The 13,203-nt window shown below is 42.8% G+C and overlaps 1 protein-coding gene across 2 annotated transcripts in view; it reads right to left on the reverse strand.

The window, feature by feature from the left end:
• slc24a4b (solute carrier family 24 member 4b) overlaps positions 1–13,203 on the reverse strand; it is a 40,041-nt gene that overhangs the window by 19,243 nt on the left and 7,595 nt on the right. For both annotated transcript variants that reach the window (XM_030109779.1, XM_030109778.1), the window contains exons 2-3: positions 13,080–13,184; positions 1,350–1,426 (exon numbers count right to left, since the gene is read on the reverse strand). In XM_030109779.1, coding sequence (XP_029965639.1) covers positions 1,350–1,426; positions 13,080–13,184 — 182 coding nt within the window. The remainder of the gene's footprint in view (positions 1–1,349; positions 1,427–13,079; positions 13,185–13,203) is intronic.

Genomic DNA, 13,203 nt, shown 5'->3' on the forward strand with positions numbered 1-13,203 from the left:
TTCCTAATGTCCATGCTAAAAATAGTTTTATTCATTGTGACTGTTTTTTTTTTTTTTTTTTTTTTGTTGCTGGTTGGTCATCTTTTTTTCTTTTTTGACATGTAAATAAAGATACTGATTAGCAGACTGGTGTTGCTTTCATTTTGATAAGTGTTCTCTGTACCATCGAGCAACGTATAGGTTTGATTTTTAAAGGCTCAAGAAACAAACTATGCGAGTGTGCCACAGTTCTTACACCTCAGGCTGTTTATCCCACTTGTGAAGTTGTTGAAACTATAAAAAGTTAATGAGTCATAAATACAGCTAATGGCATCAAGGTCCTGCCACAAGCAGTTTATACGCTCTTCCTTATTCAGCTCCCAGCAGGGCTAAATATGACTTCTTCGGCCAAGACTCATGCAGCATGTTTTGGCTTTCAAAAATCCTGCATGGAGAGTTTGTGCAAAGCTGCAATAAAACCAACAATAATAACACTTTGTGCCGTCAAGTCAATGGAGCTGAACCTAACCAAATGACATTAATAGTTTTTATTTAGGAAAATAAACTCAGATGAATGGGGGGAAAAAGTTGGCCTCGGTACTATGAATCACAGTGACATTAAACTGGGACTAAAAATATTTTATTAGCTTATTTACAAAGATTTCAACAAAAAAATATCTGTTTTGAAAGATAGTGTTTTACGACACAGAGAAATAAAATAAATAAATGACTTCTTGTTGTGCATCTGACACATTTAAAGAGACAGACGCTGATCCACAAAGACATAGTACCTTATGTCTGATCATTAGCCGCTAAACCTGCAAGTCTTATTGTTTACCACATAACTATGAAATGCAAGTTTCTCTTGGAAATTTAGAAGACTTGAGTGTCAGACATCTGCCGTCACATATGATAACCATGATGAACACAATCCTCCTGCACATAATTCTTACTTTTCTTCCTATTGGTTGCTTCGGATTGAAATTATAAGTATTCCAGTAGAAGTTTGGAGGGGCAGTTTCACTTGAGTTTGGATGGATTTGCTCGTGTTCCTTTCACTTGCCTTATTGTATTGTACCATCTGTCTGTTTGTATTGATTTGTATTCTTACTCCTCTGCACAAGTCGGGAATAAACTGAGGGTTGTGTCGTGCTTCAAAACAAAAAGACAAAATCCATGATTCATTTTGTTGAAAGAGATTTATTTTCCTATTCTTGTGTTATCTGCTATTTTTCTAGTTTAACTACAGTTTAATATTTGTTGATGTAGAATTTCACAAAACAAATTTTCCAATGGCGTTTTTCTTGGGATTAAAAGAGCCAGGTTACTTGACGTATAGGTGCAAAATCCTTAAAACAAAGTCCTCTTACCGCTACAATGTGCAGCATAATGGCTCCACTCTTGCGCTCATCGTTGGTGAAAAGGTCATTGGGGAACTCGTGTATTGCTGAGGAGAGAGGAAATGTCACGGTCACCACACATGAGCAGCATGACTGCGAGGTACACGTCCCCACCCCACCCACAGAACGACGAGTGACTCCATGATGGGTATCAGTCTTACAGGCACAGCCTCGGGCAGCCCCACTGGTTCACTGAGTTTACGCTAATTAGTTTGGTTGTGTTATTTCTCTTCCGTATTTTTTCCCCCTCTGCGTTATCTAACATGGTAAAAATGTCATGTTCATGTGAGAGCTGGTTAATCAGCAGCATGTGACTCTCAGCCAAAAACAGAAAAATCGGAAATATTTAAGGAAAACTCTAATACTAATATGTGACACCATTAGCAAACAATGACGAAGAACAGCCAGCTATTAAATCATTTCAAAAGCTCCGGTTATATTAGGAATCTGAAGTCATCCAGGATTAAAGCAAGCAGGCAGAAAAGTCTCCCATGCTGAGAAGTCGTCATCTATCATCCAGAGCTCCAGCTGGAACACAGCGCTATCATGGCACCACCATACGGCTCAGATCTCGGGGAGCACAGCCGCTCCGCGGTGCACCTGGCTGGAGACGGGAGCCGGCCGTCTCCCTGCAAGACCTGCGGGGAGCGGCCTCTGCACGACCTGCTCCTGCTGCCCCCGAGCGGCGGGCCCGCGACTCGACTCCCCTTGTAACAAGTCCGCAGCATTACACATGTATTACTGAAGCTACAAGTAGTTGGAGGAATGGTTAGACGTGTACTGCTGCAGCTCTGTGAGGCTCAACTGCTGCACTGCAGTGGTGTGCAGGTCAATACGAAAACACTGATGGAATACATCTTTATCAGGATCATTTCCACAATAGTTTTCTTTTTCTTAAGTAAACAAGCTGTAATTCAAAAGAATAAAGTCACTATTTAATTTATACCTATTTCTCCTGAGCTAACAGGGACTACCATATTTAAAACCATCAGAACATTTGTCCATGGGGTCATATTTTATTTGAGGGCCAAAATATGAAACAAGAAATATACTGGATGTAATCTGCAGATACCCAACTCGACCAGTCATACGGCTGATGTGCCGTAGGAGGAGCAGGTGGGACCAGACCATGCGAGACGATAGCGAGAGGGAAACCAGCAAAGCAGGAGACCTGTGAGAGGAACAGACTGAAGACCGTCAGCTGACAGTCTGCCGTCCTCATGCAGCGCCACGTTTGCCTTCTTTGTGGCCCTACAAAATCTTGCATAATAGTGATGCAAAGAAAGTCAAATAACCACATTCAAACCCACTGTCAACATTACTGTAGTCTATTGCGCTTTTTGGCAATTCGTTTTGCAGCACTTAGCATGACTGTACGCAAATCTGTGTAAAACGAGGAATATGTGTGAGAACTTCAGCAACATGCGGTCTGCGAAGCCACCTTGTGTCAGGGGTGACATACATGCTGTATGTCATGTTTCTTCCAGTTTTTAAGCATGCAGTGTGTGTGTGTGTGTGTGTGTGTGTGTGTGTGTGTGTGTGTGTCAGATTTCCTCAGTCATACACGTAAACCAGCATGTTTGTGTACAGAGTCCTGTGCTCTCACTGCCAAAGACGTTTCAGCTTTCATGTTCACTCTTGACCAACTTATCAAGCGGTGCCAATGTAAATTAAATATGCATCACATGCAGTAAAAAATGGATGACATGTTAAAGGTATAATACACGATTTTGATTTCCGGGTGGATCACCTAAATAATTGGTGGGTCTGTTTGTCAATCATTCTGACGAGCTGCTTTCGTAAGGTGGTTCTACGTGCTTGCGCCCAATCAGCTTCTCCCTTTTGCGCATGCGCATTCAGAGTGTTTATGTAGCCGGTGAGCTTCTGAGCTAGTACTTACCGATGGCGAGTCTGACATAATGAAACTGTAACTGTCTCGGAAAAAAAGCTTTATTTATGAGCGAGGCGGATCGCAGAAACTGTAAACAGAGCCGTGCACACCGGAGAAGAGGAGATCGCGCTCGTACACTTCCGCGTTTCCTGGGAGAAGCAGGAGAGCCGGGCGGATGGTCTGGCGCATGCGCGTTGTTCAAAAAGTGAGTAACAGACTTGGGGCTTCGTCTTTTCGAGAAAATCTTGTATTAGACCTTTAAGTTAAATATTGACATAGCATTTGATATTTTAGTTGACAAACTGAAAATCATGTTCAGAACAGAAAGGGGAGGGTGGCAGAGCTCCTCATGTTGGCAAATGCTTCCATGGTTGTTTTTTTTTTTGTTTGTTTTTTTGCATTTGTAGGCAATTTTAATATACAGCTTAAAGTTCAGATGCACATTTATTCTTAATTATATACAACCACCTGTATGCCTCAAGATTTAATTATAGAATGAAAAGTTGTTTAATGATCAAAGCTATCAAACAATATTTCTATGCTCCTGAGCCTTTCCTCTGCACTCATCTTACCTCCCCAAAGTCTGCTTTCAAATTTTATGTAAGTGCAGTTAGAGCAGTTTTTAAATCACAGCACAGGCAAATCAAACACTCCAAGACCACGCAATCAACTACATGCCTCCTGGATTTCACTGAGTTACATTACATAAAAGAAAATATGGTACATTTTGAATTAACATGTTATCTTTTCAGCAAAATCGAGAGCAAAGGCAGCAAAAAGAAAGTGTCGCGCTTTCTGGCTGAGGGACATGAATTAATATGAGCTTAATTTGGCAGAGTTTTGATGTCTCACAGCACAGCAGCACTCTGACTGCACTTCCTGATATAGTAAATGCACCTGATTAGATTAAGGAGCGGAATAATAAAAAGCTGAATACGGGTACGCAGACTGCGACCTCGATGTGTAATGAGAAACAGAGGAACACCTGGCTGACATTGAAATCTTACAGCAACACTGACTGTGGCAGGCGACTTTAGCTCATTTCATTTTTGACAGGTTTATGTTCGGAATGAAACGTTTCGCAAAGCCGACGGCCTGAAGCGAAGGCACAATCAATTACAGGATTTGTCAGCTGTGCCCTCAGAGGTGATTGAAAACAAACTGATGCCAATACAGAAGGCTAAACTCCCACTGACACCTTATGGCCAAACGGTCCCGCCAACATACATCCCTGCAGCTGCAGAAGGTTACTTGTTAAGCTCCTGAAAAATGTGGAAAAAGGATCAGGTGTGAGTTTCCTGCGGTCCGTGCCTTTCCCTCCCCTGCTGCCTCCGTGTCCGCTGAACTGCCCCGGAGGTCTTCCGTTAATCAATAATTTAATGCCACAGCCATTCCAGTCCTTTAGTTACTTGGCATGTCCCTTGCTACTGTATACAATCAGCTCGGGCTGAGGGGGCGTTAAAAATAGTTGACTACAAAAAGGTGTTTAAAGGGCAGGGGCGCCTGGAACGGAGCGGTGGCAGGTAGGAAGGGGTCACCTCCACGTCCTGTAAACATTCAGCCAGACGGCGTCTGCTGGGTGCGTCTGTGTCTCCTCGCAGCGGAGGTCACCCCGGACACGGGCATGCTTCCACAGCCAATTCCCACACAAGGACAGGAGGGGGACAGGATGTGCAGGCAGGACTGGGACGGCTGGCAGATTGCTTAAGTGATGCATCCGAAATGAGGTTCATAAATAGAGCGTTAAATACTCTGCACCTCAACCGAAGCCTTCTTTCACAGAGGCTAAATAAATAAAATGGAGATGGCATTGCGTTTTGATACACTGCAGAAATATATTACTTTGAAACCATTTGAATGATTTCTCAAGGAAAAAAAAAACAGAATTCACAGGTTACAGGTTCATATTTACAGGCAAAAGGTTTATGAATTCTCATACCTGTGATGAATGATTGAATAATTTTAACTATAAAAAAATGCCAGAATATGAACCGTTTGGCCCGTCTCATGATCAGATAGCGATCTTACACACATCAACACAAAGGGACCAAGAGAACTAAAATACCTGATGGGCATCGTCTTAGCATTTATCATGATCTTATCTTGAATAAACCTTATTTGAGACATATCACTGCAGCTCAGAGAGAAAGTCCCAGAAATACTGAAATCATTGGCATGTCATTGTTTTACATTTATCTTCAGGTTTAACATTAGTTGTGCCAAAGGAGCTGCTTTAATACAATCAAGTCTGCTAAACTGGGGTTTGGGGATCATACAAATATGAAGAGATGATTTGGAGTTTCCCTCCTGCTCATGGTGCTGTTGTGTATTTCAAGGCATTTAAGGGAGGGGCCGCATGAACAGATGACTTGTGGACCTGCGCTACGGGCGGGAGACCAATAAAAAAAAAAAAAAAGTCCTCTTCAGAAGCTAGCCTAACAAGCTATAAATAAACTGTTCGGACACCTGACTGTGCTGCTTATGCAAAAAAGAAATACTGGCAACCTCTTTGTTCAGGCTCCACAGCCTTCCTCCACCCAACCACACAAGTAATTACAGCATTAAGCCCACAAAGGGTCCCCACAATCCATGTTGACGGAGTTTATGAGAGACGTCGCTGCTGAAGTGCAAACAAATACTCTGAAGGACATCACCTGAATTAATGACCGTAATAAACAGTCAGGAAAAACAAAACAAAATCTCAGATCGTGTTTGTTGGCTTAAACTCAAGCACACCCTCACAAGTCAATCATAAAATATTAACTTAAATTTTATTTATAAGCATGAATTAAATATGTGCTATTATATAGCCTATTATAAATTAAATTGCACCGTGATCGACTGTATCTGAAAGATTTGCCTGTTATAAAATCAGTAGAATAAACAGAAGCTTCACCAATTCAACCACAGGAATTTGTCCAAAAACCAGGGAAAACTAAAAAGAAAATAAACTTTCATGTATTTTGTAGACTTTTGATGAAATCGCTTTCACAATTTATCTGACAAGACAGGAAAGTCAAAAATACTCCACTTGCTTTAAAAGGCCGGCTGCCAACAAGAGGCTACCAGGGACAACGGAGGTAGTCGGACCTCTGTCTGCCCCTGCAGAAAGCCTTTTCCACAGTATTCCAACTCACAACTTTCACACCAATGGGTTTTAGGCTTATTGTGCTTTCAGGGTCATGCCAAGAGGAAAGTGCTTTGTAGAAATCAAAGAACAGGTTGGAGGCTTTGCTGTGGCGACACTGTGGTGCGGGTTATTTTTAGCCTAACATTAGCTTTATGCTCTGGCCATTGTACTTAGGCTAGAAAATCAGCTCCGAAGAGCTTATTTTCAACAGCACCCAGTAAAGCAGGGTCGGGGTTTTTTTTTTGTTCCCCCCAGCTGCAGAAGCATGAGTCCCTCCTGACCTGAAGCATGGATTCCTTCATGTACATATGTGGTTTATGATTGCAACATTTAAAGGATGGACCAATATCAAACCCCGGTAGACCAGTTCTGCACTGGAGGGTCAAATCCTGCCCTGTTTGGACCAAGGCAACTGTCCACAACTTCAAAAATAAAAAATAAAAATAAAAGAAACATCCCCTCTGACAACCTTTATTGAAGTGCTAAACACATTCTTCAAATTTTTGGAAATTATTATTCCACTCTCTGGTAAGACTCCAGAAACCATGGTGGCGTTACGCAACAGCGCTCAGTATCGGCTGCCGTCTGTTGTCCCAGAGAGCCGATGACTGGCAGGACAGTTCACAGAGAAACACAGTCTTTACCCAGGACTCCCGCTGGGGCGGCTTTGGCAAAACACAAAACACCCCCAAGACGGAGCCACACCGAGGGTAAACAACTGATGTGGTTAAACGAATTAATCTGATAAAAGGTCGTAGACCGATGCTATGAATTTAACACAGTTTATAGAGTTACACAACTGAATGAAAATGTGACATGAGCAAGATGTTTTGGCAGAGCGCCTGGTGCTACCTTCTGCCACAGCCTGCGCACCGACCCACAGACCAGCCAGGTCATTAGCCGAATACAATTGACACTCCGGTACAGCAGTCAAGAGACTCTTCAGAGCAGAATGATTCCTCTGGGTCATTATTAGCCTATTAGATAATTAGCTTGCTCCAGCAGACAGCGAGCCGCATGACTCGGCTGGGACCGAAAGCCATTCTTGTAAACATTATGAAAAACATCACGAGTCATCTTACGGGGGGGGGGGGGTGGGGGGGGGTGGGGAGGGAGGGGGGGGAACCTCCACCTCACACAAGAAACAATAAGTTGTAAAGAGCGCAGCGGCGCCGTTAACCCAAAAGCCCGTCTATCCTCTTGTGGGGGGCGAGACTCACATGCTCACATGTCACATGTTTGATCTCACATGCTCATGTAAGCACTTAAACACACACGCAATTTCACCTGCATGAACACACTCCCATATACCAATTAGAGTTGCGCTTTAAGCATGAATTGCCATCGTCCTGAATGCAACCGAAGGCAGGAGTTTTCTGTTGGACCAGGGGCGTCCTGGTTCAATAACCTAAAGGGGACACCGCTGCGAAACATATGTATTCAGCTGTGCGCAAGACAAATAGGTAAACATCTCCCCTGAGGTGAGATATGGCGCTGGAAAAAAAAAAAAAAAAAAATCATGCGCACTGCAAGCTGGCAAAGTGTTTCTGGTTTCTAGCCTCGGTTTTATCAAAAGTGCTAGTTGTTTGCCAAAAGCGGGACAGAACGCCTGTGAAGCTGCAAGAGAACAGGATGTGAATGAATTAAAGAGGTCAGACGCAGAAAAGTGCTCAGTGCAGGTGCTCGTGCTTCTCTGCCGCATTGTTCCATCGTTGGCATGCAAGCGAGAAGCAAAGCGAGGTCAGTTTCCATTATGCACAGCAGCATAATCCCGGCTTGTGTAATTCCCTTTTAAAAAGCCTCCTTCTGGTGTTTCCCTCGAGCTGACAAACCTGCATTCCAACATGGATGGACTGCTACCCGCTGGCTGCAACACTCCACGCTGCCGCCAGATTTCTTGCCCACACCGCCCAGTAGTAGAGTTCTGAAATCTTGCCTTTTGTTCTGCCAGAAGCACAATTCAAGCTAACAAACGTTTGCGCCAAAAATCAGTACTGTAGGTTGACGTTACTTCTGCATCTTATGCCACATAGAAAAAAAAACAGACATGCACATTGCCTGCCTGCGAGATTAGTTGCATATCTAAAACAACTATAATCAAATCCCATCCGATTAATTCATAGTACAATCCAAGCCGCTATGAACCCCTTTCCTTAGTCGTTCACTTTCTTTTTGCACTGCAATCTGCTTCTATCGGAACAATTACGCCACTCAAGTGGGAGTTTTCAATACATTATTAGCAGCATTTATTAAAAGGAAAATTATTCATCCTACACAACATTAACCACATTGCTCTGCCCCCTCTACAGTTTTATGTGCACTGCAGTTGGCATCGGTCCATCCCACACAGGAAGGGAATACATCAAAGGTAATGATCTAATATTCTGCGCTCTCCTCCGAGAAAGTATTGAGTTATTTCTCCAGTGACAACTCTGACCAGGTACCTTGTACAGCAGCACGGAAAAGCTCCAGAAACACTGGCACTCCGACACTAAACAAACCAACACTTTTGTACAAGTTGAATTCACTTATTTCTCTCACAAGTTTCTCATTCTATTCGCCATGGGACTGCATGGAGGTAAGATCTCACTGGGTGGTATGACTCAAGCATGCATGAGATATTTCACTACAGAGTATTCAGACACGGTGCGGGCCACAGCGTTTGATTTAGTCCACTGTGGACGGGAAGCATACATTTATGATCAAGCAGAAGCACAAAGCGGTTTGTACACCTTATGTTTTCTCTGAGTTATTACTGAATGGCTAATAAAAGTGTCTTGCTTGTGATGAATGGCTGCCGGAGCAGCACAAGTCTCAGGACAAGCAAAACAACATTAGCACCCCACGAATCCAGGAAAGGGCTCCCTCGCTGATTACAGAAATAATGATGAGGAAGAAAAAAAAAAAAAAAAAAAAACAGAGACCAAAGCTGGCCGAGTGTAATCTATGCAGCCCACAAACTGAGGCCTAATTAAACCGAAGCTTCAGATGTTGCACACACTCAGCATAAAGAGTAAGCCTCCGATAATTCTCAGCCAGCCCAGTCCGGTTCCACTCATGACCGGCCCCCGGAGGGCTGCGAACCGGCGCCGTCACCGGCCGGCTGCTGGGTCCTCAGCAGTGGACAAACTACGACTCTGGGAATCAAGAAAAACACTTGAGTCTGTGATATTCGACTCCCTAATTACGGGAATTGCAGTGTCATCTAAAAGTCTTTGCTTCGACATGATTCATGACGGTAATCCAGTTCAGAAAGGTGTGGATAAACTTGCTGATGTTTATCATCAGAGACCGAGTCAATAATTGAACTGCTTAAAATATGCCTGATTGTTAAACCCCAGTAAGTTAGCAGTACTTGCAGCTGACCCATGAAAAGTAATTACACTGAGGGGGAAAAAAAAAAAAAAAAAAAACACTTGAAAACAGTTTAGAATCTGTGAAATTGTTGATGTCCTGTATGTGCACCAGAAAGGAAAATCCAGTCAACCTTTAAGAATCTGCATCTGTGTTTACATCTATATAGAACTGCAATCAGTTGCCGCCTCGCCCGAGTACACAAAGATTTTTTTTCCACTGTATGTTTATTTTCCGGCAGAAACTACAAAATTAGAGTCAGACGTCAGCGGGCAAAGACACAAATTATAGAAATAAGACATGGCATGAGCGACTCGGAGTTATGCTGACCTAATTTAATTTATCAAGTTCCCCGTTTGTAAGAATGGCGCTTTGAAAAAAGAAAAGAAAATCCCACCGGGCTTACAATGAGGAATACTTCATGTACTTAAAACTGATGTGTTACATCATCTCAAGGAGTTTGGACGTTTCAGTCCACAGTTCAAGAGCCTATGAATAGAAATGATGTAATTACTCTTCCTAAATATGGGCTAAGAGCTCAGCTGACCATAAATGGACAAGAGGCTCGGCATAAAAGCAAAAGTCCTGGAACAAGCGTTTGGGTTTAGCAGTCGACCACCTGCAGACCATGATGTGCATGAGAGCATCTTAACACGATCTGAAGATAAAGAGAAACCGTTGATTTAGACCAAGTCTGAATTGTTGGAGGAGAACCTGCAGCATTAGTAAATATAGCACCGCCAAGCGTCCAAAAAAAGGTGTAACTTAAGACCTCCTGAAAAAAAAAAAACAAAAAAAACCTTTTTGCTGACCTAATTTGAGAGTGCACTCAAGGACAAAAGTCCCTCACGACTGCATTCGGAGCAACACAAACTGCGCGGAGAGGTCCAAATTAGTGCGGCGCGCCAGCTGAGGTGCAACTATGACAGGATTATGTAGAGACCGAGACCCAAGAACAAAGAGTCATGTGATCAGCTTACACTGACGAGGCAGAACCCTGGTGGGATAAAGAGGAGAGCGGAGTCGATGAAATATGTGAGGGATGGCAAGTGCAGTCTGGTGGCTTCACTCTGGAAGACATTTCAATGTTTAAAAAAAGAGAGAAAATAAAATCTCTTAGGGGATTAGCAGGAAAACGTCCAGCACCCAATCTTCTCATTTGGCTCTTGAAATAAGTTCACACTTAAAGAAAAAAAAAAAAGGTCTCAGTGTGACTGAAAAGTGCAGCACGAGCGGTGCACAAATACTTGTTTTGCTTGTTTACATATAAAATAACAGGTTGCAATACCGATGATTTCACTAATCCCTGAGGGATCCTGCCTGCTGTGACCAGTAATGAAGTAATAGCCTGTTAGTCCTCACCGAGTCATTTGTGATGCAGCAGAGTAAAGAGGAAATTTAACACATGAAATTACTCCCAAATCGTCCGTGTCCCGGCGTCCTCTTTTCACGTGCTTGTCAAACACACGGACTTGTACAGATCCTCATATTTAGCAGAATAACCATCTACAAAGAAAAGCCTGGACTTTAAATGTAGGGCAGCGCCTAAAATTCTGTACAGCTGGCAGTATCACAGTACCACATGTATGTATATTTAATAAGACACGGCCAAATGCGACTAAACTCCCATCTCTGGCAGCTCTGGAGCGCTTTACCACTGAGTCATGCAGGATCCCAGAGAGCCCATGTGAGTCAGTGTTTGGAAAAAGGAAACTCGTCAGGCTGAGGACATTCAAATGACATGAAAATTCAACAAAAAAAGAAAAAAAACAAAAAAAAAAAACCATGGCTTAAGGGATATTTCCTCCACTGCTGCTTGTGCACTAAATCAATTTTATGGAGGAAAACAATATTCGTAATGTTTTCTGGGGCCTGATGCAGATGTCAGCATGCAGTTGCATATAACTAATTACAGAGAATTATAGAGATTACGTTCTATCCGCGCTTAAGTGGATGTAGCATAATCAATAGCTGACCCTTTCAGTTTGGAGCGTTTGATGCTTATTACAGCACAAGTCATCTAATCAGAGTCCAAAGAATATAAACCCAACAAGTAATGGAATATACACAACATATGAAACGAAAACATCTCCACCTTTCCGACACTTCACCAACTGAATGTTTATTTTTTTCCCCCACTTTTAATATTCCTCACAAAAATATCTTAATTATAGACAGCAAGTATTTATCTTCAGACAGTGTTAGTCATACGCAGTGAAATGTCTCGAGTCTGAGCCGCTGCAGAGATGACAATTATTCTTTCAACAATGCAAAACTTGTATGTAGAAAGTGTTGAATTAGTTTTGAAAAAGGACGTTGGATGGTTCGACTTGGTTGAAACAGAAAGATCTTGACAGACAGCATAATTAGAGAAAAATGCAAATCATGAGTGCTGAGTGATTTTTGGGGAGCTGCTTGGTTATAGCAGACGGCGGTATCATCAGCAGTGACATTATCGCTGCATAATAGCAAACACGTCTGCCAACAGTTCCCCGTTTGTACTAATGTAGCAACCTTAGGGTTCATTTGCAGCAGTGTTTGAAATATTGGACACTTTTTATAAAAAGGTGAATGTTTGATTACAGGGGGTGAGCATGACAGACCGAGCGGCCTTTCCCTCCAAATACTACGATCCACTGAATGAGATCATTCGATCCATTAGGATCTGGGTTTCATTGATGAGGTATCCATGTCTGACATGAGGCTTTGGATTGCATCGACATACCGTGGTATTGAGTTTAGTTTGGCAGTGCCACCATTACCAAACAGATCATTAGAATGGGAGGAGTCCTGTAGTGTTTTGCCAGTGTTGTGGGATTTATTTGCGTTTATGACTGGGAAGAGTAAGTGGCACAATCTTTTCATTCACCTCATCGTTTCCTGTATCAAGTGCCTGTTTCGGCTTTTAGTGTTCGCCACAGAAAGTCACAGCACCGCTGACTGATGTCCTTCCTCCTGTATCTGGGATTCGAACCCCTGTGGCTATGCTACTACACAAGGAACTGTTTCCAAAGAGAGACGAAATTTGACTAAACAGATGCAGCGTATTGCCAATTGCATTTGACAGACAAATACAGTGGCTGGCCCCATAAACAGGTCAAGACTCATTTATTTCTTTCATTGTCGACAGTAAAAAGCATCATGCGCCCAGAGGAGAGCTGGAGTCAGGAAATCATGTGATTAGATGCACTTCACACTGAAAGTAACAGCTCAACTAAAGACAACAACTAATGGTCAATTCCTTTTAAGGATTTGGTCATAAGCAGGTTTTTACGTTTTATGTAACAGGATTGAAATAAGGAACATGTTCTTTAAAATGCCATACCTGGTTCTGAGCAGTTCTTCTCAGTTTGGTTTTCCGACGCGGACGCCATGAGCCGCCTCCCCCAGCGTTCCGGGTCCGGGTGTCCCTCCACCATCATCCCATGTCCTGAAACAGAATATAAACA

This window comes from Salarias fasciatus, chromosome 15 (assembly GCF_902148845.1).
Source record: "Salarias fasciatus chromosome 15, fSalaFa1.1, whole genome shotgun sequence".
Lineage (NCBI taxonomy): Eukaryota > Metazoa > Chordata > Actinopteri > Blenniiformes > Blenniidae > Salarias > Salarias fasciatus.